The sequence below is a fragment of the Zootoca vivipara genome, chromosome 2 (assembly GCF_963506605.1).
Source record: "Zootoca vivipara chromosome 2, rZooViv1.1, whole genome shotgun sequence".
Classification (NCBI taxonomy): Eukaryota; Metazoa; Chordata; class Lepidosauria; order Squamata; family Lacertidae; genus Zootoca; species Zootoca vivipara.
In genome coordinates, this window is record NC_083277.1 from 60,803,498 (window position 1) to 60,831,481 (window position 27,984).

A 27,984-nucleotide genomic window follows, 5' to 3' on the forward strand; every position below is an offset into this window, starting at 1 on the left:
GGAAGGGAGGTGCTGCTGGGCGGCGCTTTGCGGCGGCACGGGGCGACGGCCGCTGTGAGCAGCGAAAAAGAAAACGTGAGAGGGAAGCCGCCTCGGAAGAAGGAGGCAGGATGGCGGCGTCGGCGTGGCGCCCCGGGGCAGCCGAGCGGGTGCTGACGGCCTCGCCCAACTGGTACTGCAGCCGCTGCAGCGACACCTCCGAGGACGGGCGCCTCTTCGGCTTCGCGGCTCGCAACAGCGTGTGCCTCCTGGAGATTCGCCCCTCCGCGCCCTCCTTCCACGGTACGGAGCCGGCGCCTGCATCCTGCGCGGGGCTCCCTTCAGTGCGGGCTTTAAATTCTGGGGGAGCGGCTGGAGCCTCCTTGTCCAGAGGCAGTATACCAGATACTTGGGATCCCTCGCCAGCGGGTGTCTCTTATTTCCAGCGTGCCCTGCAGTGCAGCAGCCCTAAGCACACTTAGGACCGCATGCGCTTTCCTTTGCACGTGTGGAAGGTCTCTGGTTCAGCCCCGGGGGAAAGACCCTGCCTGAAACTTTAAAGCCGTGGTTCCCAACTCGGGGGGTGGGTGGGAATTTGATTTTTAAAGGGGGGCAATTGGAGAATGAGATCTTAACAGTGAATGGCCTTTTAGAATATAGAATTACTGTAGTCAAACCAATGTGCGGAAGGGTAAGATGCACTGTATGAGAAGACTCATTGAATAGCTACTAGAGCAAGAGTTTTTAAGTTGTGGTCCATGAACTCTCAGGAGTCCGTAACCAAAAGGTTAAGAATCACTGTACTAGAGCAATTGCATAATTGTGCCTCCCTTAGCAGGAGATGGGACGCTGGTGGGCTTGCCGGAAGGACGGCGGTTCAAATCCCCGCGATGGAGTGAGCCCCTGTTGCTCTGTCCCTGCTCCTGCCAACCTAGCAGTTTGAAAGCACGAAGTGCAAGTAGATAAATAGGTACCTCTCCGGCGGGAAAGTAAACAGCGTTTCTGTGCGCTGCTCTGGTTTGCCAGAAGCGGCAAACACCAGCTCCCTCGGCCTATAGAGTGAGATGAGCGCGCAACCCCAGAGTCGTTCTCGACTGGACCTAATGGTCAGGGGTACCTTTACCTTTAGCAGGAGATAGGTTGTAACTTTTCACAAATAATTTTTAGATAGAAATTAGGAGAGAAGAGAGTGCAGAAGCTTTAAACATAATTTGGAAGTTATGCTGAAAGTGTGTAGACAATAGGCCTGAGTTAATAATAAGCTTTGTTCCCCCCCCCCCAATTGCTTGAAACCAAAAGTTGCTTTATTTTTCAGCCATAATGTTTTCTCATCACAGGGGAGCTAGTCGGCCACACCGAAAGAGTTTCAGGTTTCTCGTTTTGTTCCTATCCTGGTCAGAACAGCTTCTGTGCCAGTAGCTCTGATGATGGAACCGTGAAAATCTGGGATACGCAGACATTGGCTGTCATGACTGAACATATGTTGCATCAGGTAAAGCAGTTGACTGTTGTGCCACTGTCATTTGGCAAATGAATGTCATTTGGCCAGACAGCATTCTCCAGGGAGACTGCTGCTGACATCTACTCCAGAAGAGCAGTGTGTAAAATAAAGCTTTCCAAAAATCATCCATGTTAATCTTCTTTCTCAATTCTCTCCCCCCGCCCCAAGAACACAATTTCTGCAGTGCACTGGTCGCCGAAAGTGAAAGACTTGGTTGTGTCGGGTGATGAGAAGGGAATAGTAATTTGCTACTGGCATAATCGAAATGACAGCCAGCAGTTCTTCCCAGAGCCCAGAACTATATTCTGTCTCACCTGTTCTCTGCACCATGAGAATTTGGTAGCCATTGGGTAAGTATACTAAGGCTGCATACATGATTTACTGTGCAGTTCTATATTCAGAAATCGCATTGTTTTATCCGGGAGCAAGCCTATTTGAACTCATTGGCACTTACTTCTTGGTAGACATACAGAATTGTGCTGCTAGATTATTTAGAACTGTACTTGGCCCTGTAGAAAGAGGAATACAGAATAAATGAAATTCTCACTGACTTGAGTTTCTCTTAGTTTTCACCAAGTGAACGTAGATGAAACTAGTTTGATCATCAGTGCCTGAACTTAAGGACTCAACTCTGTTTGCAGCATTCCCTAATTAGATGAATAGTCTGTGGTTGCCTTTTTTTGCTCTGACCACCTCATTGCTTTTAGAAGATGCCTATAGCACATGTTGGGGGGGGATTGGTAGAGAAAGAAATAATGGTATGATTGAGAGAAAATAATTTTCACATGTAACATTCTAGATATCCTTAAATATTTTGCACCTGCTTTTGGAATCTGTAAACTACAATGAAACTTTTCAGAGTTAATACATCCTGCCAGTTTACTAAGTGGTAACTAAGGGGTGGTATAGTTCTCACCTCATTTTCATAACACTTCTAGAGATTTTTATTCACTCCTTCATCTTAAAGCAAGCATCCTCTTCTGGGCCAGGATAGTAAGCATTGCTCCAAATAACTCAAAAGTAATTTTCTTGTAAACCACTTGGAGTTTTTACTACAGTCAAGCAGTATATAAATTTTGATAAATTAATGGTTGATTTTAGCATTCTGACAGACCAGGCAAACTTAAGATAGCAACCCCATTCACACTTCACTTGGTAGCAAATCCAGTTAGTCACAATGGGACATAACTTGCAAGTAAACATTCATGAATTGGGCAGCAGTGTGTGTTTGTAGTTCTTCATGAGCTGTTCTTCACGTTCTATAAATTTTTATATTTGCATCCTTCCTTATTGGGAACCAGTGGTTCCAAAGTCATTGCACCAGTCTGTGGGAGGAGGTTTGGATTGGATGGTGATGCCTCTTTGCCAGGCTAAACAGGTCACCATCAACAGAGTGTCTGTATCCTCTGAGTGGACTTCAAAGGGTAATGGCTGATCAGCTGATCTTTGGGTTCATCAAGCCCCTTTGAAGGCACTTGCTACCGTAGTTACAGTGATCTTTGAATGTTGACAACTGTCAGTTGCCTGGCATCATTATTATGTTGGGTGGTTGGCAAGTTTTTTGTCCATGAACAGTGGGGAAATCAAGTACTGTATATTCCTGCATATAAAACTACTTTTTAAGCCAGGAAAATCTTCTCAAAAGTTGGGGGTCGTGTTATATGCTGGGGCGTATTTCTTATACAGTGAGTATATCCCAAACACTATATTTTAACTGGAAACGTCGGGGGTCGTCTTATACGTCAGAATATACAGTATTCATTCCACTGGCTGTATCCGGTTCCCCACCCCTGTTCTAGACATATGTTGCTCTTTCTTTCCTTGTTTAATGGGAGAGGAGGAATGTGTTTGTGGAGGAGGGATAGTAGACTGCACAAAATATTTATGGGCTGCATCGTGTACTGACCTAACTCAGCAAAGCATTATTGATAGCTTGAGAATTCAGGCATCCCTCCCCTAACGTATGCCCTTTCTTTTAAGTTATAAAGATGGAATAGTGGTTGTGATCGACATCAGCAGAAAGGGAGAGGTTGTACATCGACTGAGAGGTCATGATGATGAAATACACTCTCTGGCTTGGTGCCCTGTGCTTGGGGAGGAAGGTATATGCAATCGACAAGATGACTTCCAAGGTATGTTCCTGTACATAGGGCAAAGGGATAGTGTTTGTTTTTGTGGTCATCACCCTGTATGTATTGGTTGCTCTAAGGGTGCCTGAAAACCATGTAGAAGATCTTTCATTCAAAAATAAAGTAGTACTGTTTAACTTGATTTCATGGTACTCTTGGAAGAAGACACTGCTGTTGGAGGTGTGACGGAAGAGGCAGCTGTAACAAAAGGCTATTACTTGGCATCAGGAAGCAAAGATCAGACTATCCGTGTGTGGAGCTGCACTAGAAGCAGAGGTAAGTGTATAAAATTTTGATTACTGGTAGTTTTTCTTTAGCAATGCATGCTTTGTGTGTGTTTCTCAGTTTGCTTGCTTCATGCATCACCATTTTGACTGTTCACAGCATAGCACTGACATGTTGTAACTGCATTTAGCACCCCTGAAATGCAAGGTTTTGCTTCCCTAAGCAAGTATGACAAAACCTCTTCTGGTGTCATGTAATTTCTGGCACTGTTGTCATCCAAGACTGAGTGAAACATGAAGACAGAGCAGTGCCTTGGTTGAAGTGAAGGAGACTCTTAAACCGACAATGCAATCCTTTGCATGTTCAGTCAGAAATAAGCATTCTATGGATTTTCTTCCTTCTAAGTGTGTAAGAAATTGAAACCTACGAAGTCTGGCCTAGCCAGTCTTAAGTTTTGGTGCCTTGTACTCCAGATAATCAAGTGCCAGGAGTTAGATTGGATTCTAAGAATTGAGGCAAGAAAATTTCATAAAGTTCCTGGTTATTCATAAGTGCACTTCAAATACATGTGAAGAGTCAGCTTTTCATTTTGGAAGATAGTTGTTTCGAGCTGTTCTCTCCCTTGTCCTGATACCAGTGGAATCAGTGGAGGCTGGCAGTCTCCAGCACTTGTGGGTAAGCATGCTGTAACCATTCCTTCTGTTTCTGCAGTGGTAATGACTCTGAAATTGCCTTTTTTGAAAAGAAGAGGTGGAGGTGTTGAACCAGCTGTGAAAGAACGCCTCTGGTTAACGCTACATTGGCCCCCAAGTCAGCCCACACACATCTTATCCAGCTGCTTTGGGTGAGTTCTGAATGCAAGGAAACAGTAATAGAAAACTCAATGCGAGCATGGGATTTGGGAATAATTCCTTGGCATTCTGTAACCTCCCCGTTTCTGGAGACTTCCTCCTTTCTCGGCAGCCTGAGCCATATATGGAATGTGATGTGTGAAACTTTGTGTGATGCAGTCTTTCCCATTCTTAATGGAAAGGTTTCGTGTATATTACCATTTCCACGTCTAGTGTTTTTTGCATGTCTTGCTGTTCTTTTCTTCACAGAGGTGAGCTGCTGCAGTGGGATTTGACTCAACCTGGGAAGCGGAAATGGGAACTTCTGGGAGCTTCATCCGAAGGACAAAACCACTCCAGAATAGCGTTCAATTTGTGTTCCTTGCAAGTAGAGGATAGGCAGCTACTTCTCTCCATTTCAATGGACAGGGATGTAAGAACCGCAAGTCTTTTAAAATACTCCAGAATTGTATTGTTTTGCAGGGTTCCCCAAGCATACCTGCTAGGTTGCTGTCAGTAGCCATGAATCTGTTCCTAGCAAGCACCTAGTCTAGCATTATGCAAAAGCACACACACATCTCTCCAAAATAATTATCCACATTATATTGCAAGTAACTCTGGAAGGGGAGGGTGCTGAATGAATTAATATGGTGTCTGTCAAGGGTATTTGAGGGTTAAATATTCCTGTAATTCACCTTGACTCACTTTCCAGCTTTATTGTTGTCGTTATCATGGTCTCTGGACCTCTCATGATTTTCTCTGGTCTTTGCCTTCTTCAGCCTTCAGTTGTTAACAGCTCAGCTGTCAGTGCAAACAAGTGTCTGTCTTTTGTGTTACCTGTGGTTTTGGAGATTGTTTTTCATCTCCTGATAGTTTCCTTGATAATGTCAATTTTATAGAAGCAAAAAGTGACCGAAAGTCCTGTAATCTTTTAAGTTTTCAGCCAAGAAATAATCAGACCCAGCCTGGCCTTTTTTTGTATTTTGTGGAGACAGGGAAATGATTTTTGGACTGCAGGTTCTTAAAATTCCATATAGGGCCACTTAGTCATCTTTGAAGCAGATACCTGCTCATCAGCACTGCTCCCCTTTTGGAAACAGCATGCTTCTGGAGAAAGGTTTTGTTAATTTCCCCCCATAACCTTTAACTTGCCCCCCCCCCCATCTCTCTTTAGGTGAAGTGTTGGGACCTGGCAACTTTAGATTGCTGCTGGACGTTGCCTTCTCTTGGGGGTTTTGTGTACTGTTTGGCCTTTTCCCCCGTGGATACAGGCTGCCTTGCTGTAGGAGTTGGGGACGGCATGCTTCGGGTGTGGAACACCACGTCTATCAACAATCACTATGATGTGAAAACCTTTTGGCAGGGCATTAAGTCCAAGGTCACAGCTGTAAGTGTGTGCTTTGATGCTTCTGTTTTTTAAAAAAGTTCTTCCTATTCCCAGATTGATATTGGTAGCAACCTAACTGGGGTACGACTAATGCTTGCTGTACCAGGAATGAATGGAAGCACCTAGAGTAGCAGAGTCCAATACCTGGCAGATTTGTAATAGTAAAAATAAATACATTTTCTAGAATGGCAAATCTTATTTAAAATGCTAGACTTTCCAATTAAAATTTTTGCCTTTTGATAACCTGACGAATGTGGAAAGCAGCACCTTGTATGGATATAAATGAATCCCAGGCATCCACAAAATGTTGAAAGCCTTGTGGCTCTTTCTGTTTGCAGTTGGCCTGGCACCCAAAGAAAGAAGGCTGTTTAGCTTTTGGAACAGATGATGGGAAAGTCGGCATCTATGACACCTACTCCAACAAGTAAGAAATGACTTGGCTTTTGTTGGTCTGTGTGAGTCGGCAGATTATAACCAAACTAAAAAAAATGAGGAAATGTTATTAAGGCAGGGTGGGGGGGGAGTATTTTTTAAGGAGATTATAGAAGGTGGATATTTTAGAAGTCTACGGAATTCAAATTGTAATGCAATAAAAGGAACTGTGCACTCCTGAAATGTCATGCCGGAAATATTTACAGATACTCCAGTAAACATAATTTTCCAAATAAAGCTTTGAATTTGTTTTGAATGTATAAAATGTAAACATTTTTTGTTAAGTTGATTTACTTCATTTAAAATCTTTCATAAGGTTAAAATCTGAGCAAAACTGACGTTGGAAAGCTCACAGTGATTTACTATTCTCTGAATTGTGACTCCGCATAAAAAAATTGCATATGCAAAATAGAGAACCAACAATCTTTCCTATTGCATTGGAAGAATGCAAAAGGATCTTGAAAAGTTCTGCCGTTCTAACCTTTGCTTCCTAACTTGCTTGGTCATTTTGACACTTTTATTTCTGTTCGTAATCTTTTTCAATTGTGCTTTGCATTTTACACCAGATAATGCATGCTTGGTGAGCTTTCTGTTAAAGATGACACCCAAATTCTCCTTTAGGCCCCCACAGATCTCCAGCACCTACCACAAGAAAACGGTGTACACATTAGCCTGGGGACCCCCTGTCCTTCCGTTGTCCTTTGGTGAGTCTGGTGAATCCATCTAGGATCGCTGAAATAGCCTTTGAGAAGATAACTAGCAGACAGTGGGGTGTCTATAGTCTCCAGTCTTAAGAATCAAAGCATACCGGTAGTACAATACTTGTTTTCTCCTGCTCTGGAGGGTAGGACTTGAGGCAATGGATTCAAGTTACAAGAAAGGCGATTACAACTAAACATGGGGGGGGGGGCTTTTTGACAGGAAGAACTGTTAGACAGTGGAACAGACTCCCACGAGAGGTGGTGGGCTCTCCTTCCTTGGAGGTTTTTAAACAAGGTTGGATGGTCATCTGTCATGGATGCTTTAGCTGAGATTCCCGCATGACGGGGTTGGACTAGATAACCCTTGGGTCCCTTGTTCTATGACTTCTGATACATTGTATGTATGCCTGTCTCTGCATTCTCTAGCATTACTGTGTACAAAGAAAAACAATTGGAGTTTAAAGAAATTTGTATTCATTGTGCGCTCTCTAAAAATGTTGCCACGCAGTGTGAATCTTGAGTCAAAGAAATCGCCACTGCCCATTAAGTATCGGGTGGGGCAGTAGTGCACCTGGTTTAATTCTTCAGTGATTTTGTTGTCATGGGGAGAGGAGCTCTGTTCCTTTAATGTAAATCATTGCATGGGGTTTTGCTAGCAGGATTTAGTTAGTTGAATCACATCTGATATGTTTTGCTAAGCCGGTTAGCACACTTCTTTCTGCCAGTTGTATTCAAGGTGTCTGCTTTTAAAAAGACTAACCGGTTTAATTTATTTGTTTTTCTCTTGCAGGAGGGGATGGTGACAGACCTTCAGCAACTTTGTATAGTTGTGCAGGAGAGGGGATTGTTTTTCAGCACAATCCTTGGAAACTTAGTGATGAAGCCCATGACATCAACAAACTAATCAGAGAAACTAATTCAGTCAAAGTGAGTAAGAATTTACGGGCCATAGGTGAAATTCACCTGTTAAGTCTTCTCTGTCTGTTCTGTGTTGTGTTCGTGGCAGTGCAGCCTTTGATACTGATGGAAAACACGAGTTGTCAGTTCAGCTGGAATTAAAACTGGGCCAGGAAGAGTCTCCAGGGGGTTGGGAAGCTGAGGGAGGCCAGAGGCAAAGAGGCTGAAGGAAGGCCAAGGGAATGGCAGTGCCTCCGAAGACCTACCATGCTCAAGGTCAGGTGGTGGAACAAAGTGATCTGAAAAGCAAATACCTAAGGAAAGGATTGGAGTTTGAAACATGGAAATGAAGAAAAGTGAAACCATCATCAAAGTAGAACAGCAGGGAAATAGCATAGGCATGAGGGAGAATGGGAATTGTGTACTACTAGGAGGAAGGCAGTGGGAAGGAAAGGGAATTAAAGGATCAAAGGATTGCTAGGCCCAAGAGTCCAGATCTGGAATGGGAGTTTGATGGAGGAGAGAGCGTGCACACAGTGTCATCGCCTTGAGTGTGTATGGGGCTCTGAGGAAAGAGAACCATCTTTTCCTTCCTTGAAGAGCAATGAAGAATGAAATCAAAGAAGGGGTGCTGGGAGGAAGGCAGCCATAAGTGAAGTGAAAGCTGTGTAGGTTAATTGTGGGGACACTTTCTGGAACTAGACATCTTTTTGGTCTTCTGTGCTACTTTTTTTTCTGGGTTAGGCTTTATTCTAAATTTTAAACTCTGGAATTTATTCCCACAAGAGCTAGTGATGACCATGAACTTGGATGGCTATGAAAAGAGGATTAAACAAATTCATGGCCATGGATGGCTGCTGCTCTTGATGACTATGTATGTCTCTGAGGCAGTATGTCTCTGAATACCAGTAGCTGGGAAACTGCTGGAGAGGAGAGCTCTGTTAAGCTCAGGTCCTGCTTGCAGGCTTCCCATTGCATCTGGTTGGCCACTGTGAGAGGAAGATGCTGGACTAGATGGGCTAATTGACTGATCCAGCAGACTCTTTTTGTGTTGTTGTTCTCTTTCCCATCTAGCTTTCAGCTATTAAATAAATAAATAAATAATTTATTATTTATACCCCGCCACTCTGGGCAGCTTCCAACAGAAAAATGAAATAAAATAATCTATTAAACATTAAAAGCCTCCCTAAACAGGGCTGCCTTCATTTCTTTGTTTGTATTTTATATAGCATTGCATGGATCGATTGTTTTGTTGTAAGCCACTTTGAGCATGGTTTTTGTGTGTGTGGAAAAGCAGCATACAAATAAGATGTATGACTGATAAACAAAAACCTTGAGGTGTTGTTTTTCACTGTATATAGGGTTTTTTTTAAAAAATGTTTTTTGCCATTTATTTGATACATTGTGGACCAGGGACACAATCTTGTGGGAGAAAGCTGCATACAAATAGACAAATGAGTGAAAGACGGGAGAATGCCATCAACTGTCACTACAGCGCTATGACTTAGTAACCCTGAGAGGGTTACTGCAAAAGCAAAGTAAGAGGCTGCTGGCGAAGGGGCTGAATTTCACACTTCCAGTTCTTAAGCTGCAGCCTGCTAGTCTTGATTTCCATCCATGCCACAATTGCAAATCTGTTGTAGATTTAGCACACTTGAAATTCCAAACCTTCAATTATGAACTTGAGAAGATGTTTTAAAGACCTCCCCAAACCTCAGCACACGTGTGCCTTGTTGGGGCTCCCTTTTTGCACGTCGGGGCATTGCATCATCCCTTGTGGTGAGGCTGCAATCCATTGTCCTTACTCTTCTGTAACTTATTTGCACAGGAAACCCTGGATGAACAATTGGCACGACTTTGGCTTCTGGGCCAGCCATGTGTTGGCTGGTGCTGGCCTGAAGCTTTTCATAGCCTATAAACACTCATAATTTAGTTTCAAATGTATAGCGTGCGCCTCCTTCTCAGCGTGAGCAAATGTCCTTAACACCATTCTGCCAAATTAAGGAAATAAGGCAGAGAATGAGAGGCCACAGAACGGGTAGAACAGAGAAGTTTTAAGTTTTCTCCCTTTTGGCTTGTCAGACAATGGCGTGTCTCCTGAATTTTCCTGTTTACTTTTGCCATAGCATTCTACATTCAGTGAGAAGTTGCAGTTGCTTTATAGGTTTCACACGTCTATGGCAAGATGTATGGCTTGGATCTCCATAACTGCTCAGAGGGCTTGTTTGTGGTTCCCTTATGGGAAGAACAGTCCAGATCAGTTAAATCCTACTACAAATGGAAAAACATAATCAAATGGTTTCAGGAGAATGTAGGGAGGTGGTAGTTATATGGCCAAAAATGGCTTTTCCCCGCTGGTGTATCTTTTGCCAGGCCATGTTGGCATGTTGGCTGACTGAAATTGTTCACTTGTGAAAATTTGTGCAGGAATTTCATGGATTCCCATCTCCTCTGTGCCCCCTCTCTTAACCCAGGCAATTTTAGAAGAAACTGATTTTCTGGATCCATTTCAGTCAGGGTTTAAGCCTGGTTTTGGCACAGAAACTGCTTTGGTCGCCCTGTATGATGACCTCTGTCAAGAAAGAGACGAGGGAAACATGTCCCTGTTCTCCTCAACCTCCTAGCAGCTTTTGATACCATCGACCCATGGTATCCTTCTGGAGCAACTGTCCAAACTAGGAGTGGGATGGCACTGCTTTGTGGTGGTTCCAGTCGTACTTGGGGGATGCTTTTCAGCCCCGTGGAACCTCCAGTGTGGGGTTCCACAGGGCTCAATCCTATCCCCTACATTGTTTAACATGTACATGAAACCGCTGGGTGGGGTTATCTGGAGGTTTAGAGTACGTTGTCAGCAGTATGCTGATGACACTCAGCTCCATTTCTCCATTACATCTGCAAGTGAGGCAGTGGAAGTGCTGGACTTGCCTCAGTAATGGACTGGATGAGAGCCAACAAACTGACACTCAATCCAGATAAAGCTGAAGCACTGTTAGTGAGTGGTTCTCTAGACCGGATAGGTGGGAGGTCACCTGCTCTTGACTGGGTTACACTTCCTCTGAAGGAGCAGGTTCGTAGCTTGGGGGTACTCCTGGAACCTTTGCTGTCGCTTGAGGCTCAGGTGGCCTCAGTGGCCCAGAGTGCCTTCCATCAGCTTTGGCTGGTGGCCCAGCTACACCCCTTTCTGGACAGAGATAGCCTAACTACTGTTGTCTATGCTCTGGTAACCTCAAGGTTAGACTACTGCAATGCATTATACATAGGGCTGCCTCTGAAGACAGTTCGGAAACCTCAGCTAGTGCTGAATTCAGCGCCAGGTTGCTCACCAGAGCCAGATGGTTTGAGCATATTACACCAATCCTGGTCCGATTGAACTGGCTACCAATTAGTTTCCAGGCACAATTCAAAGTGCTGGGTTTGACCTATAAAGCCTTAAATGGCTCAGGACCGCAGTACCTCAAGGACCGCCTCTTTCTATATGAACCTACCCGATCCCTGAGATCATCTTTTGAGGCCCTTCTTTGTGTGCCACCTCCTCTAGAGGTCAGGAGGGTGGCAATACGAGAACGGGCCTGGTCTGCAGTGGCTCCCTGTCTGTGGAATGCTGTCCCCAGGGAATGCTGTCCCCTGGCGCCTTCATTATCCACCTTTAGATGCCAGGCAAAAATGTTCCTTTTTAACCAGACCTTTGGTTGATTTGATTGACATCCTATGCCCTTTCAAAATGTGGGGTGGGGTTTTTGATTATGTATTTTGTGGATTTATATGTTGCTTTTATTCTGTGAACCGCCCTGAGACTTCTGCGTATTGGGTGGTATATGAATTCAAATAATAATAATCCGTTCTCATGTGTATTTTTTTTGCTGGTTATATAAAAAGGGTGTCAGGACTGTTGAGGTGGCTCTCTACTACTTCTTTGTCTATTTTATTTTAGCACAAACTACCAGCACACACAGAGATCAGCTGGAAACCAGATGGCAGCATCTTGGCTATTGGTAATGAAGATGGGTATGTACTGACATTTAAGTTCATGCTAACTTTATATATGCAGTAGGCATTGTGGGTTTAAGGTCAGCACAGGGTGTACTTAACAACCTTCCAAATCTAACTTAATTTTAAACATGACAAAATTAGAAGTAGCTTACTTAGACGTACTAAGCTGTTTAAAAATTTTGGCTAGCCTAAGGAGTTGCGTGTATTGTTTTGGGAAGGCAGGTGGCAAATGTTCTTGTTTGCCACATTATTCAACCTATTAATTGATCATCTCTTCCTTTCTCCCCATCCTTTATTTTTAATATTGCAGTTCTGTTGAAATACTTCGGGCTCCTGACTTGAAACTCTTGTGCACCATCCAGCAACACCACAAGCTCATCAATGCTATTCGCTGGCATCACGATCATGGGGCACAGCCAGAACTGAGTTACATGATAGCTTCTGGCTCAAACAATGCTGTCATTTATGTACACAATATCAAGAGTGTCATAGGTAACTCTTGCTCATGCTTTTAGAACCTGCCATCAGTCACTCTGTTCAGACAGCAGACTGGCGGTGCTGCTGGACATGTTGGCTCCTTTGTGGCTTCAAACACTAAAGGATTCTTCCTTCTCCGTTTGTTTGAGCGATGCTCTGTGTGTATGTGTGTCATTGCACAGATCTGCTTTTATGGAAGTGTCGAGAGATAACAGCAGCTAAGTCTGGAAACCTCGTTTTTTGTGTGGTACAGAAAACACCTGTGTTCCTGTGAAACTATTTTCTCAGTGAAGTTTGGCATTCATGGGAGATTGCTGAAAAAACTGTTCACTATATGATAAAATTAGCCTTAATGTTAGCATGTTGTCTTGGGTTTGGGGGGGGGGGGCACTGGAACTAATGGCGTAACGGAGAACTGAAATGATGACAGTAACAGAGAACTAGCATGTTCAGGAGCTGATTACGCAGTCAGAGATCCTAGATTTGATGGAAATTATGTTATGCCCAACCAAAATCGTGATCCTGGTCTGGTAATACCTGCTCAGATGAAACCATGAATCTTGGTAGATTCAAATTTGCTGAGCAGATAGGATGCAAGGAGTATATTGTTATTGAGTCACCATTAGCTTTGACCAGGCATAGGCAAACTCCAGATGTTTTGAGAGTACAATTCCCACCATCACTGACCACTGGTCTTGTTAGCTGGGATGCTGGAAGTTGTAGTCCCAAAACATCTGGAGGGCTGAGTTTGCCTATGCCTGGTTTTAACAGTATGCTTCCCTTACGTTGTGATAGTTGCATTTTCTTCCAGTATTGCCATGTTAAATACACTGAAGTTAAACTCTGCAAAAATTCAAGCATTAGTATTGCTGCCATGAGAGAACTGTGCAAGAAAACTATCATTGGAAACACATTACAGTACTTAACAGCACATTGGTGTGTGTGGCATTAGCCGTTGTGACAGAAGATTTCTAGAGTGTGGACATGGGCTACTGTTCTCTTGTGCCTGCACTGCCGAGGGTCTCTGACCAAATAACATTGGCATCTTTTGAAGCAATTTTTTTTCCTGTGAAATGCGTTTAGGAACATTTGTCCGGCTGCTTCCAACACCATGTATTTTGCCTTTAGAAAACTCTCCAGAGAGACCTGTGACAATAACTGAACCCTTCCGTACTTTGGTGGGACACACAGCTAAGATCACTAGCTTGTCTTGGAGCCCACATTGTGACGGACGGCTCGTATCTGCTTGCTATGATGGCACTGCCCAGGTATGATTGTGAAAGGGTTGTGATTTTCATACAGTTCTTCTTCCCTCTGCCACCGCTAATTAAATAGATAAGGGATTTAGGAATGCCTTTTTTACTCTTCTTTTTAATCAGGGAGAGTAGTATTTTGAATAGTGGCTTCTTTTGCTACATTTTGTACAGAGTACGCAGCTGCCATGAAAGGGTCCTGCTTTAGGATATTTTGTAGGTGAAATCAGCAATTATATAGACGGGTGCATTCTTATATCTTGGCTTTCTTGCAGAACATAATAAGAAAAAACAACATAAGTTTCTTCCTAAGTATACTTTGGGGCAGGCATCCCCAAACTTCGGCCCTCCAGATGTTTTGGACTACAATTCCCATCAACCCTGACCACTGGTCCTGTTAGCTAGGGATCATGGGAGTTGTAGGCCAAAACATCTGGAGGGCCGCAGTTTGGGGGTGCCTGCTTTGGGGGGGGATGTGTGTGTGTAATACAGGAAGTGTACTTTGCGGTGTGTGGGTGGGTGTACACACACAGGAAACTAACCTTGTACAAATATGTCACGAGCAAAAAAAATGCCAAATTAAGAAAAATGGGATATGGGTGAAGAGGATACATATACAGATAGTAGGCAATCTTTGCACAGACTATTGAAATCTGTTGGTTGGCCCTTGTGGTCTCTTCCAACTCTATGATTCTGTATGGTGTTTCCTGCTAGGCAGGGGGTTAGACTGGATGGCCCTTGTGGTCTCTTCCAACTCTATGATTCTATTCTAAATGCTGCTTGCTGTACTCCAAAGTGGAGGGGTCTGGAGACTCAGACACTCCTCCTTTGAGGTGACCAGATGCATTAGCCTTCTTACTGAAACCAGGAAAAGTTTTGACTGCTTTTCTTAATAAGAGGTTATGTTTACAGGTTTGGAATGTTCTGAAGGAAGAGCCTTTGCACAACTACAGGGGACACCGGGGCCGGCTGCTTTGTGCGCAGTGGTCACCTGTGGAAGCGGACTCCGTTTATACTGGAGCAGATGACTTCTGTGTTCATAAATGGGTAGCTTCAAAGCAAGAGCACAGCCGTCCTCCCCAAGGTCAGTAGGTTGCTGATGTGTTAACACCAGGGGGACTAGGAAGGGGGTGAAGGGAAGTAGATGCATTTGCTTCTGCATTTAGTTCAGGGTTTCTCGAATGTAGTCCTAGTGAGTGTTCCTAAGTCAGCAGGAATTGGGGCCTCATGAAGTGTGATGAAGATGAGAGCTCACCTGGCAGCATAGACAAAGCTCCAAAGAATGGTGGTGAGCACAACTCATCAGCGCAATTTGTCTGGTGCACCCTCCTTAAGTGAGGGTGTGTGGCTATTCTCCTAAGCGCATTTTGAACGCACACAGCTTTTATTTTCAGGACATTTCTGTTGTTTCGTAGGTAAGAAGAACATTGATATGGAGAAAAAGAGAAACACTCAGCTCAAACCAAAAGCCAAGAAGAAGAAGAAGCCGTTGGGAAAGGTGCCTTCAATACCGGATGTAAGTGACTGGGTGAACGGTGGTGAGAACGCGAAAGATTCTTTCTTAGAGGAGAATGGCCTGTCAGACCAAGAGGGAGAAAAGGAGCAACAGGAGCAGGATACAGTTGAGAGGATTTCCATGGAAGGTATCAACTTTGTTTGTACATTTTCTTACACATCTGTCCAAATATTCCCCAGATCTTGATTAAAGAACAGAAGGTCCCTCTCTGGTCTGCAAATGGAACTGTGGATATAATCATTTTCATACTAGTTCAAAGAGCAGAGATTAACTTTTAAGTGGTTATGAGAATGGCTGTCATCTTTATTTTTATTAGAAATTTGAATACTGAAAACAAAAGTAGGGTGAACCCTTGACATCTGGCACAAGTAGGATCTCTGGGCTCTTACTTTATGTAGCTCTGAAATCAGATTGTGTTATCTTTGAGGCAAACTAAACTGTGTGGTGCAGCATTGAGGGAAGGAACGCAGATGACTTAATGCTGTGGTAATGTACTCTTTCCTCCCCCAATACCAAGCTCAGACAGTCAATGGTTGAGTCATGGAATTTGGCCTACACCAGGCATGTCCAACAGGTAGATCGTGATCTACCAGTAGATCACTGGACGTCTGTGGTAGATCACTGGTTCCTCCCAAAGAAGCTGAACAACTGGGGCTCCCCTTTAAAAAGCTCAACATTTTACCACCTCCATAGAAAAAACTCAACAACTTTGACCCGAAACCCCCCCCCATGGGGCCTTCCTCCTGCCTTAAAAAAGCTCAATAACTCTGACCTGAACCCCAAAAAGGGGGTAGATCACTGCCAGTTTTTAACTCTGTGAGTAGATTGCAGTCTCTTCGGAGTTGGCCACCCCTGGCCTACACTTTTCAGCTCTCTTACACTTTACCTGTTTTTCAACCATCATTGAAAGCCAGAGGCCATGAAATATTTCATAGGAAATAAGAAGCATGTGAACATCAGTTATGTTTTGCCCAGCTTTTATTTATTTTTTTGAGTTTCTGTTTCCATAGCATGTATAAAGTTGGCCATTTTTACGCTAGACATTATGCAAATGTAGTTTTGTTATTCACTATAGTTCATAAGGATCCTCCAGTGTGTTCACCGCTTGCTTGTGTGACCGATATTCCAAAACCACCTGTGATCCACAAGACCCCGCTTGTGAGGAAGGATCAGTTTAAACCAGGTAGGTATGCATCCTGTAGGAGAAATCTAGGGAGGTTACATAAGATGGGGACATGTTAAGCCTTCTTTGCTTTAAAAAGGAAATACATTTTCTTGTATTACTAATTGTGGCTTAGTGCACCTGACCATCAGCCATGCTGCTTGGGACTTCTAGGAGTCCAAAATACCTGGCGAGCACCAGGTTGCAGAAGGCTACTTTAGCTCTCAAATAATGATACTTTATGGTAGGCAAACCTGAGGTTAGTTATTCCCATTCGGTGAATATGTCAGCATGCTGTGCCCATAAATCCTGTCCAGAAATTCTTGAAGCCTGTGGCTAGAGATTCCCACTAGTAGCCTAGAACGATATTATGGCAACTCTTTTCAGGATCAGATTCTTCTATGAAGAGGAAAAAGCCTCGCTCCATCCTACCTCTCAGCACATCTATGGACCATAGGTCAAAAGAAGACCTGCACCAGGACTGTCTGAGACTAGCAGCTTTCTTGCACTCCAAAGGTATGGGCAGCAAATTCAGTAACGATGGCTACGCTTGACTGTGCTCAGCTGAAATGTGTGTACTGTTAAACAACACAGGTTGACAATATGCAAAGTAGGCCAGGGTGTTTTTAATGTGTGAATACATGTGAAAAATAAATTGCCATTCCAGAGATTAAGCAGAAAATCTACTTGCAAACAAAAGGACATCAAACTGAACATAGGAAAAATCTGTGTATGGGAGAGTCTCAATCTGAGTGGTCATCTGGAATCTATTCTTGGGGGGTGGGTTCTTAAAGTAATTATGGTTTCAGGCTGCAAACTTCTCTGAGTTCTTTATTAATGGTGCTTTAATCAAGAACTGTAAGACTGCTCAAAATATTTTACCCTGTCATGAAGAACATGAACGTATATTTGAAACAGAAGGTGATCATATTTTGTTTTCTTCCTTACAGCTCAGAATGAAGATTTATCCTCTTGTTCAAAGGATCCTATCCATTTGGGGCTATTCACAGACAGACCTGCCCTGTACAGAATGATGGAAGCAGAAGGTTAGGCCTTGAATCCTAACTCAGGTTTTCCCACCTTCTTTTGGGGGGAGGGGAAGGATGAAAAGCATGGTGGGGTATCTGGATATTTGTGTGGCTGTTTAGTACCTAGTGAATCCATCAAGCTTTCACCTTGAAATAAGTCGCTCCCCTAGATAACATTCTTTTGTAGATTTGTATGACAAATTACTTAATATTCATTCCATCTACAGAAAATAAGGATGGTGGGGGTAGAGTGGGTGTTGAAGGAGCTGAGGTGGCAGTATTTTCACCATTAAACTGAGGGGCTCACAGTAGAAAGCCTGTATAGACATTGTGTTCCAGTGGTGACTTGAATATTTTTTCGTTGTTTTGCTGTACGCATTGTTCCGTTTCCCCTTCTGTGACGCTAACCAGGGAACACGTTTTGTTTCCCACAGGAAAAAGCCACTTGGAGAATGGACACCCGGAATTATTTCAGCAGCTCATGCTGTGGAAAGGAGATCTGAAAAGTGCTCTTCAGTCCGCTGCAGAAAGGGGAGAGCTGACAGACCAGCTGGTGGCCATTTCACCAATGGGTATGTTTTGACATCCCCCACCCCAAAAGAAACACCCACAACTTTGCTACCAAAGCAGGCTTAATCCGACACACCAAAACCAGGCTATTCTGGGGGCTTAGTGGATGGACTCTGGAGAAGAAGAATAATTCTAAAGTGGTTTCCTCCCCCACAATTAAGAATCCTGCATTATTTTTACACCATGACAAGAATGTTTTTCTGTTCTTCTTGTAGGAAGTCCTTTCTTGTATGTGTTCACTTCATTCATTGTTGTACTATAATTTTGCTGTCACTGTTTCAGCTGGCTATCAGACCTGGGCATGGACTGTAGAAGCCTTCGCAAAGCAGCTCTCTTTTCAAGAGCAGTACGTCAAAGCCGCATCCCATCTCCTCTCCATCCATAAAGTGTATGAGGCTGTGGAGCTGCTGAAATCACACAACCTTTTCAGGTTACTATACTCCTGTTGTTTTGATGGGTTGCAACGTAGAATTCCCCCCCCCCCGTCCCCCAGGCTGCTTAAAAACTAAAATACATTAAATCCTAATTACGAAAAGTCCCTTGGAATAGTTGGCACTCAGATCCTTCCCTTCAGTTGCATTTTTGGATATGTAACGAAGGAAAAAGTATTGCCAGATAAATCCACAGCTAGCAGCCTTTTAAGTGGCAGTGGACAAAGATGGATATCAAGTCTAGCGCAAGGATGTAATAAACAGTTGTATTAGAGCTGTGTAAGGAGCTGGTGTAGTTACTTTTCTCATTTTCAATGACAGCAGATGCTGCATTCTATCCCACCCAGTAAAGAACCTGGCCCAATTCACACGTGTGTTCAAGCCCCAAATGATCTTCAAGTGATTACTTGCTTGTACATAAACCATTGCAGATGAATGGTCATAGATAGGTCATATATGCCTGTTATTATGCAGATACAATCCTTCCAGTGACAGTAATTCACATATACATGAAAGACTTGCCAACTTTTGAGCAATCGTGGTGCCATTTCTCTACTGTTGTGCATGTGTATGTGAGCCTGTAAAGTTCTTAGGTAATGCAACAGTGCTACAAGTCAATCAAGTTACACAATTGCTGGTTTAGTGAATGCCTTGGCATCTGAATGAAGTAGAATCAATTCATGATCATTGTTAGGATAAACTTCCTTTTGAAGTAACGTTACTAGAAGCATGCTCGTTTTCCCTGTGCATTAGTGTAGTGTATCAAAATGGTTTTCTCATTTCCTCCAGGGAAGCCACTGCAGTTGCCAAGGCTAGGTTGCGTTCTGAAGATCCCGTTCTGAAGAATTTGTACACCACCTGGGCAGCTGTGCTGGAGAAGGATGGCCATTATTCCATGGCAGCCAAATGGTATTGGTGGAAGCAACTTTTCTTACTTTAAATGAGAGCTGTTTTGAACCTAAGAGCCAGGATCTCCTAAATAATTTGGTTGTTTTGGAGAGCCTGCCTTCCAACATGAGATGATGGAGGGCACAATCAGTTAATTGGTGCAGAGTACTGTGATCCACAGATTTGGGAATGTGACAGCCAGCTCAGTGTTGTTCGCTTCAACCTGATCTTTGCTATCCTCAGTGTGATGTGCAGTAATGGCCATGGTGAATATTGGATCACTTCCCTTCAGCTGCTTGTTAGGCAGGGGTGAGGAACCTCCAGGTCACCAGACAAACGGGGCCCACAAGGTCATTTTTCTAAAACCAGAGCCACCGGTACCTGACCTCATATGCATGGTAGAAATGCCAGCTGCAGAGAACAGGATGGATCTGATGCATGGAGAGTTGAATCCTGCTCTGTTCCCTCTAGGAATGTGTGGATTGCCCCAAAGTTTCAGCAAAGAGCCACTGAAACACACACCTCTATTCTGATTGCTTCTTTTGTGCAGGGACGTCAGTCCTGTTCAGTTGGGTCGTGCCAGCCAGTTCCCACCAGGAAATGCTGCATAAAACAGGAATGAATTTCCCCTGTATCAGTGATGGGCTTGAGGAGTATCCCCCCCCCCCCGTCGCCCACCCTGGGTGGGACAACTTTTGATAGGTGTGTAGTCCCGCTCACCTGTCAGTAGTTGGCCCATCAAGGTCAAGGGAGATAAAGATTTGCCCCTTTCATGCCATAAATGAACCTGGGTCTTAGCCGGATGTCACAGTTTTGGTGCCAGACATTGTTTCTTCAACCAGCTTGATTTGCATATGTATCTTAAATCTGATTTTGACCATCACAATTGGACAAGCGTAAGCAGTAATTTTAGTGATCTCATTTTGGGTCACCCAGTAGCCCCTGAACCTGCCTTAATATAAACTCAGGTACTTCAAGAAAGTGAAAATGAATTTATTTATTTTCATTTGTGAATTGCTTCCCATATGTTTTAAAAATAAAAACAATTTCAGATTTGGTACAGATGTAGACTGGGATAAGAATCTCCCTTTATAAACCTTGCTGGAAGAGGAAGGTCTTCATCAAGTGCTGTAAAGATAATAAGAGGGGGCACCTGCTGGGTGTTGCAAAGGGTGGGTGCTGCCACACTGGATCCAGTTCACTGCAGCGTGCAGAGATTGCTTGGGTGTGTAGAGGGAGAGACATTCGTTCAGGCATCCTAAAGATGCTGTAGCACTTTGCACACCAGAATCAGCATGTTGAACTTCGCTTGGTAGCAAGTCCAATTCTTGTAGCAGTGTTTTGACATGGTGTTTTAACATGGCATTGATACTCTACTCCAGTCAGCAGCTGAACCACAGCGCCTTTGCACTAGATTAGACTTAACTTTTGACTTGGGTGGTTAAGATGTCTTGAAACAAAGTGTCTGCTGGTGAAATAAGAGTTTCTTTTGTTGATGGTTCCCTTTCAGTTACCTGGGAGCTGCCTCTCCCTATGATGCAGCCAAAGTGCTGGCTAAAAAGGCCGATACCACCTCCCTTAAAGCTGCTGCTGAGCTGGCTCTGATAGCTGGGGAGAAAGATCTGTCAACGATGTTCTCCTTCAAATGTGCCCAAGAACTTCTGTCTTCCAAGAACTGGGTTGGGGCACAAGATGTCCTCCAGCAGCATGAGAGTTTGTTGGTCAGTGTGTGTTACTCCTTTTACTGTTGCACCATGGATGGGTCTGGAGTTGTATCACCTGTTCAGTCCTGTGCATATTTGTTCAGAGGGAGATACTGGTTAGCTTTGCAAGCCCAAGTGATCATTCCTATTCAGGGTAAATGTGAAAATGGGTGATTTCTTTTTTTAAAAAAAAAACACCCTGAATTTTAAAAGTGCTCTTTTTAATGTATATTCTCTCATTTAAAATAATTGGTTTAAATAGTACCTCTTTGTAATTCAAAGAACTTATTAAAGTCTGCCATCATAATTGCTTGAAAACCGAATCCATGACTAAGCCTGCTTTTTCATGCAAAAGTTATCAATAAAACAACTTATAAGATGACGTATCTCAAATATGATAAGTTATGCAGTACACTCAACCCTTCAACATGGACATGTACTTCTTGTTTCAAGAAGAAACACTGTTTTCACAACTATAAGCACTTGCTTCTGAAATGTTTTTTAGTTTAGACACTTATTCTTCATGCAATTCTCTTGCTTAATTGTTGTATGTGTATATATACAACTACAGTGGTACCTCTACTTACAAATTGAATGCGTTCCGAACACACATTTGTAAGTCGAATCCCATAGGAATGCATTGGGAGAAAAAATTCGTAAGTAGAAGCAACCTTATCTAAAAATTCGTAAGTAGAAAAAATCCTATCTAAACCGCATCCAAGATGGCGGACAGAGCTCCATTCATAAGTAGAAACATTCGTAAGTAGAGGTACCACTGTAGAGCCAAATGGAAATCCTTAGGCTACAATCCTAATACATACTTACTAAGGAGTACCGTATTTTTTGCTCCATAGGACGCACCTAGTTTTTAGAGGAGGAAAACAAGAAAAAAATATTTTGCTTTCTTGAATCGTCCTAGGCATAGCAGCCAACTCCTAGAGGCCTAGGTGCCTTTGCCCCCCCCCATTAAATATTTGAGGAAGCTTCTTTTGCAAAGGGGGAAGGCCCCATTGGGGGGGGCAGCTCAGAGTTGTGCATCTTTTTTGCAAAGGGGGAAAGTTCCATTTTTTTGGATCAGCTCAAAGTTGCTAAGTTTCCTTGCAAAGGGACAACATCCTGTTTCAACTCACAGTTCTGCAACTTCTCTAGGAAAGGGACCCATTTCTACACTTTCCAGATGGATAATCTAATCAGCCAATCACATGTCTCCCTCTGCAGACGACAATTGAGGCCTAGGCAAGGGGCCAGGAAGGGAGCTAGCTCTCTTATCTCCCTCTCCAATCTCTTGCAATCAGTTGCAGAGCGGGTTCCTTTCTCTTTCCCTCTTGTTAGCCTTTTTGCTCTTTCTTAAAAAAAAAAATGATCTGGCTTTAGCCCCTGGGCAATTCGGCTCCAGGGACCATGCATTCGCTCCATAAGACGCACAGAATTCCCTCTTTCTTTTTATGGAACAAAAATACGGTACACTTCATTCAATACAGTGGTCTTATTTTTGAGTAAATGTGCATAGGAATATGCTTTTAATGAACAATTGGTCCCTTCAGCACAAAAGGTACATGGGCTACATTGATACAAGGTTTGGATTTTATTCCTGAATAATATCAAAACTATATTTAATTGCAATTTTTGTTTTATTTATCACAACCAATTAGCATGCATGCTTGTTTAGTAAATATATTACAAAGTGGGAAATTTGATTTAAGATTGATTATTTCATTTGACCTTCCCTTATCATCGTAAGATCAGAATTTCAGTTCCATTCTGTTCATGCCATAGTTTGGAAAATTCTGCTAATAGACTGAGCAGGAAATACCCTCGTTATTCAAGTTTCTGATAAAGCATTCCTAATTCCCCCAAGAGACCTTTGTATTTGTGATGTGACATCTAACTTTCAGCCATATAAACCCAATGAATACATTGCATCATGAGAAACGTTCTGGATTGCTTTTCCTTTTCTGTTTAAATGAATCGGTCCCTGGGTCTCTTGTGCCTCATGACTATGGTTTTAATCTACAGGGACAAAGGCTGGTGTTCTGCGTCAATGAATTGCTCCAAAAGTGCCTTACCGAAAAGAATCTGGTGGAAAACCGATGCCCATCCCAACCTTGCTACCACAGCTGGACAGTGAAGCAAGACTGCTCTTTCATGGAAATGGTGACCAATGTGTGGCAGAGCATATTTGGTGTCAATACTGCTGAGCAGTCCAAGAACCTGCTTGAACAGCTGAGAACAATTGAGTATCCTCCCGCTACTAGCCATAGTCATCCCAGGCAGGTAATTTGTGTGCGGGCTCTGCCAGTATTGTCTCCCTGAATTGGAGAAAAGGGTGAGGAAAGGTGATCTCACTTGCATGAGTACAGTGCAGTATTGATCATAGTTCTTAGCCATGCTTTGCAAAATGGGTCAAGGAGTTAGTGCTGTAAATCGCCATTTCAATCAATCCATTTTGTTCCTGCTGTATTTAGGGAAAGTGCTGGTAGGGCAGCTTTACATAGCTGCCAAGTTTTCGCTTTTCTCGCGAGGAAGCCTATTCAGCATAAGGGAAAATCCCTGTAAAAAAGGGATAACTTGGCAGCTATGCAGCTTTATGCTTCATGGTGTATGCATTGCGTGCTTTGAGAAAGAGCTTGCATCAGTTTTCTTGACTTGCGTATTTTCCATCATTTGGCGTTGTTTGCTAGACAGGAGCGTCTTGAAGGAATGAGCCAAGTGAAGAGACTCTCATCTCCCAAGGATTAGATGTCCCACTGGACATTCAACATCCTGTTGAATTAAGTGGGACTTGTGTCTGAGTAGGCAGGCATGGATGTTGCTGAATATCAGGCTGGTTCTTTTGTTGTCAGTCCCTTAAGTTAATGGTGCAAGCCTTCACATATTGTCTCCTCTGGACAGGCTTGTGTGATAGAAGTTTATGGGGTGGAGAGACAGATAGAGCTTCATGTCCTGCTTCAAAACCGTTTTTTTCTCTTTTTTTGAAAAAAGGTGCTTTTAAAAACAGTCCCTGTGATCCCCACAGCCAAAAGCATCAAGCCACTTTCTACAGCAGGGGTGGCTACCCTTTTGTGGTCCACATTGATGGACCAACGGACAACCAAAATCCACTCCGGAGCTCCCAGGTTGCCACCAAATGCAAACTTCACTTGTTAATTAACAACTGGGGTCATATTTTAAGGCTCCTTGTTGTTCTTTTGGAGCCCATTCCACACCTGACATCACATGACACTGGGTCTGGGGCAGATGGGTGTCACTCAGGGGGAGGAACCAACTTGGGGACACCAGATGAAGACTTCTGGTAGGCCTGATTTGGCTCATAGGCCAGAGGTTCCCCTTGTCAGATCTTCAGAAACCTTTTGTGTTTTCACGGTCCCTAACCCCCACCCCCTTCTAGGTTTTGTTCCATATTTCCCACGATCTCACACTGGCAATTCTGAGCCATCAGACTGCTTCCTGGGAGGAGACAGTGAAAGCCACTCTTGCAGCTGTGACCCGTAGCTATGATGCTGGAAACTTCAGACTTATGCAAGAAATCTGCAACCTCCTCCTTCCTACAGGTATAAAAACTCATCCCGCATTTAGGTCAGTTTTTATATAAATCCATTGGAACAGATCAAGGGTTTGAGCCTCCCAACTTACAAAGTTCCTATCCAAGGGTGGTGTGCTGGTCACTTTGTAATGGGAAGCTAAGGTTCTTGGCTTTAGAAACCGTACTGTGCACTCAACCATATTCCTCCAGCTTTGATACACATTGATAAGCAAACCAGGAAAGAGATAGCTGTGTTGCATCAGAAGCTAGGACCATGAGTTTGTATCCATCTCAATAATTGCATACACAGAACAGCTTCTGTTGAGGCATCAGAACTTCCCCTGTGAGGGCATATGGAGGAGGAGAGGGAAGGAAATTTTCATCATGCTCACACGATTTAGTTGGATACCACCCATGACTTTTTGCCCTGGCACACCACAATCCGTAAGCTTAGCAGCAAATCAAATGTAAGTAATAGATTAACAAAGGAGCTGTACTGAACTGTTGAAAGGGAGAGTACTGCTTACGTCCTCCTTGTTCTATATGCAGATTATGGATAATCAGTGCAGTGTTCTAGAGAAGTTCTGTTGTGTAAAATAAACCAAGGCATTGTTTTAAAAAATAAACTAACATTCCACTCTATCTCTGACCCTGATGAGGCATCTACAAGGCCACTTCCAATGACACTTCTTGTGCTTCAGTTCCACCAGTCAAAAGGGAACTGGCCTCTGCTTAATGACAGGGATGTCTTCTGTTCTACTTCTTTTGGCTACTACTAAGTTAGAGCTTTGTCTCGGATGAAAAACTGGAGGGTATCTAGGAGGAAGTGCTACATTAAATCACCAGTCATGTAGTCCCTCCTGAGTGAATCAGGGCAAGCAGCCCATCCCATGGCTGCCTTCTTCACTGTGCCAGCCTAGAAGGTATGGCAAGTGAACCAAAGTTCCTTTCCAACTGTGCATATATTTTGTTTTGACAGGTTGCGCTCATCTAAGAGACAAGCTGGACAGCACAGACTTGCAAAGTATGGCAGCCTGCAAAAGCCTGGAGGCATTTGTAGCTTATGGGCAACTCTACGATCTCTGGTGGAACCCGGAGCCTGTGGATTTTCTTGTTGTGGAACAACCAGGGCTGACCTCTGAGGCTTGCACTTTTGAGCTGTCTACTCTTGGCCAGAGCAACATCAAAAGAGTCCCTTTGCCTGAAGAAACTGAAGTTGAAGATCCGCTTTCAAGAGGGCATAACAATTGCACACACTCAGAAACTGATTCAGTAGCCAGCTCAAGCCTATTAGTGGAAAGACAAGCAAAACTGAGGGGCTGTAGAGTGCTCCTTTCAGAAGAATATGCTGAAATCCAAAGTACAAAGAGAGAGATCTCTAGAATTCAGCAGACTTTGGCAGACATGGTCAACCAACATCAGAAAAACAACCTCCACCAAAGTGCCACCAACAGCCAGGATTTAGAAGCTGAATCCCCAGCAAGCCAAAGTCAGAAGTAAGTGGTGCATTTTAGTGATGGTGGTGGTGCTCAAAGCTGGCTGTGGAATCCCATTGAACTAGGCCCCAATTCATAAATTTCTGTTGTGATAGTTGTAAAAAAAAAAAAACCAAGCAAACCCTCAGACCTTCTGACTGTGTGGTTGGGATTACCAGATGAGAGAAGTTCTGTTGTACTTGCAGAAGTTGTTCCATGTTTGCGGTGATTTAGTTGGATATGACACATGGAATAGGTGTTAATAGTATCCCCAGCGTGAGCTTTTCAGGGAGACCTTGGCTTTGAATACTTGATACACTAACTCTTGAGAGAAACCTTTGACACAGTTCACAAAAAAATCTGATTTTTTTGCTTCAGACAAGTTGCTGCATTGCTTCTATAGTGGTCTTATTATACTGAAGTGGCAGGTTGGGAATATTTAACTTTTTTGAATTTTTGAAAATGTGATCTCCTAAAACTTCTTTACAGTAAGGAACAAGTGAATGAACCAGTTTCTCTGCTAGATTTGACAAAACAACTAACAGAAGCAAATCAGAAACTGGCAGAGTTCCCAGATAGTATAAAGGTAAGTCTGACTTTAACATGGAGCAAAATCCTTGTTTCCCTGTTTTACTTAACAGCACAAGCTTGTAGGAAACTCAGCCAGATGGGTGGGGTATAAATAATAAAATTATTATTATAACTTATGTTTGAAGATGCTTGTTTTGTTGCAGCAGTAGGTGGCTAACCTGTGGCCCTACAGATGTTAAGATTCAATCTCACCAGGGAGAATGGGACTTGCAGTCCAGCAAAACCTAGAGGGCAAAATCCTGTATTTTACAAGATCAGCGTGGTTTAAAAATCTGCAAGCTACCCTTTCAAGGAAGATGTCAATGACTGGTTGGCAAAACAGCTGACTTGTACAGCTTCAAGTTGGAAAAGTGAATGAATTTTAAAAGATGTGACCTTAGAATATACAGGTGTGGCAACCTATGAGCAAGTGAGTTATGTTTACCTGAAATATGCAGCTGTCATCACTGAAGATACCCATGCAGCTGAAAAGCTGCTTACTGCAGTACAGGGCAGCTTTAAAATATTGTGCTCTTTCGAATACTACTAAAACTGGCAATGTCATATTGATCATATAATGCAGCTGGGAAATGTAAGCTATATCACCTCAGCTTGGAGTTATACATAGGAGTTTTCAGTATGTAAAAATACATTTTTTTTTCTTTTTACAGGTTTCTCCCTTCCCCGATGTACTTGAGTGCTGTCTTGTTGTGCTTCACATGAGTGTCCAGCACCGTGTGGAGGTAGTTCCAGAATTACAAGAGAAGTCGTTAGAACTACTTAGAAAATACAAAGGAACTCACATTTGTAGGGACAAAATATGTCTCATTCTAGAATGGATGAACAAGACACTTCTACATAGGCATGCCGGTCCGTGAGGGCTTTCTGAAATAATGTGCAGAAAGAAAACCCAACCTACCAGAAGTATCCATTTTTTTCCTGGTGCTGTCAACTTATTTTCTATTGTGAGGCAATACTCTGTGGAAGGATTCTCTAATGTACATAGCTTCTATGAACTTTCTGTGCACAACAATTGACCAATAAATAGTATATGTTCTAAAAATGTGAAATTTATTTTTCATCACTGCTTTTATAAGCAAATTTTTCAAAGATTTGAGGATGGATTCTGACTACTTTACGAAGGGAACCGCAAGGGCACCTTTAAAAATGCGAGCATAGATGATACAAAGCACAGCTGACCACTCATCATTGCAGCTATCTTACACCAGAAGTGGGATGGGGAATAAAAGGGGGGGGGATGCATGGATGGTGTTAATTGTAGTACGCATATCAATTAACCTTGAGTATAAGGTAAGG

At 43.2% G+C, this 27,984-nt stretch overlaps 1 protein-coding gene across 2 annotated transcripts; it reads left to right on the forward strand.

Moving 5' to 3' along the window:
• Positions 1-27,940, forward strand: GEMIN5 (gem nuclear organelle associated protein 5). Of its 2 annotated transcripts, none has more exons than XM_035105729.2 (28): positions 1-282; positions 1,317-1,471; positions 1,649-1,830; positions 3,461-3,612; positions 3,772-3,885; positions 4,546-4,678; positions 4,935-5,097; positions 5,839-6,051; positions 6,390-6,475; positions 7,105-7,187; positions 7,975-8,111; positions 12,013-12,086; positions 12,382-12,563; positions 13,677-13,816; positions 14,714-14,885; positions 15,217-15,444; positions 16,393-16,500; positions 16,867-16,995; positions 17,430-17,525; positions 17,942-18,079; positions 18,360-18,507; positions 19,298-19,417; positions 20,907-21,117; positions 23,116-23,373; positions 24,488-24,650; positions 25,602-26,118; positions 26,587-26,683; positions 27,339-27,940. In XM_035105729.2, exons 1-28 carry the CDS (start codon positions 111-113, stop codon positions 27,543-27,545), a joined length of 4,578 nt encoding a protein of 1,525 aa, XP_034961620.2. In that variant the 5' UTR covers positions 1-110; the 3' UTR covers positions 27,546-27,940. The 2 variants fall into 2 exon arrangements, with proteins under 2 accessions (XP_034961620.2, XP_034961623.2); XM_035105732.2 differs by having other exon boundaries at positions 225-282; positions 1,295-1,471; positions 27,339-27,939.
• The last annotated feature ends 44 nt before the right edge of the window (positions 27,941-27,984 follow it).

What these genes read in the sequence shown, in the direction of transcription:
- GEMIN5 (XM_035105729.2), top strand. Translation starts at nt 111, where the DNA reads ATGGCGGCGTCGGCGTGGCGCCCCGGGGCAGCCGAGCGGGTGCTGACG. An exon ending in AAATCACACAACCTTTTCAG is followed by an intron (nt 18,508 to 19,297) that starts GTTACTATACTC and finishes CATTTCCTCCAG; the next exon opens with GGAAGCCACTGCAGTTGCCA. An exon ending in CCAGCAAGCCAAAGTCAGAA is followed by an intron (nt 26,119 to 26,586) that starts GTAAGTGGTGCA and finishes ACTTCTTTACAG; the next exon opens with TAAGGAACAAGTGAATGAAC.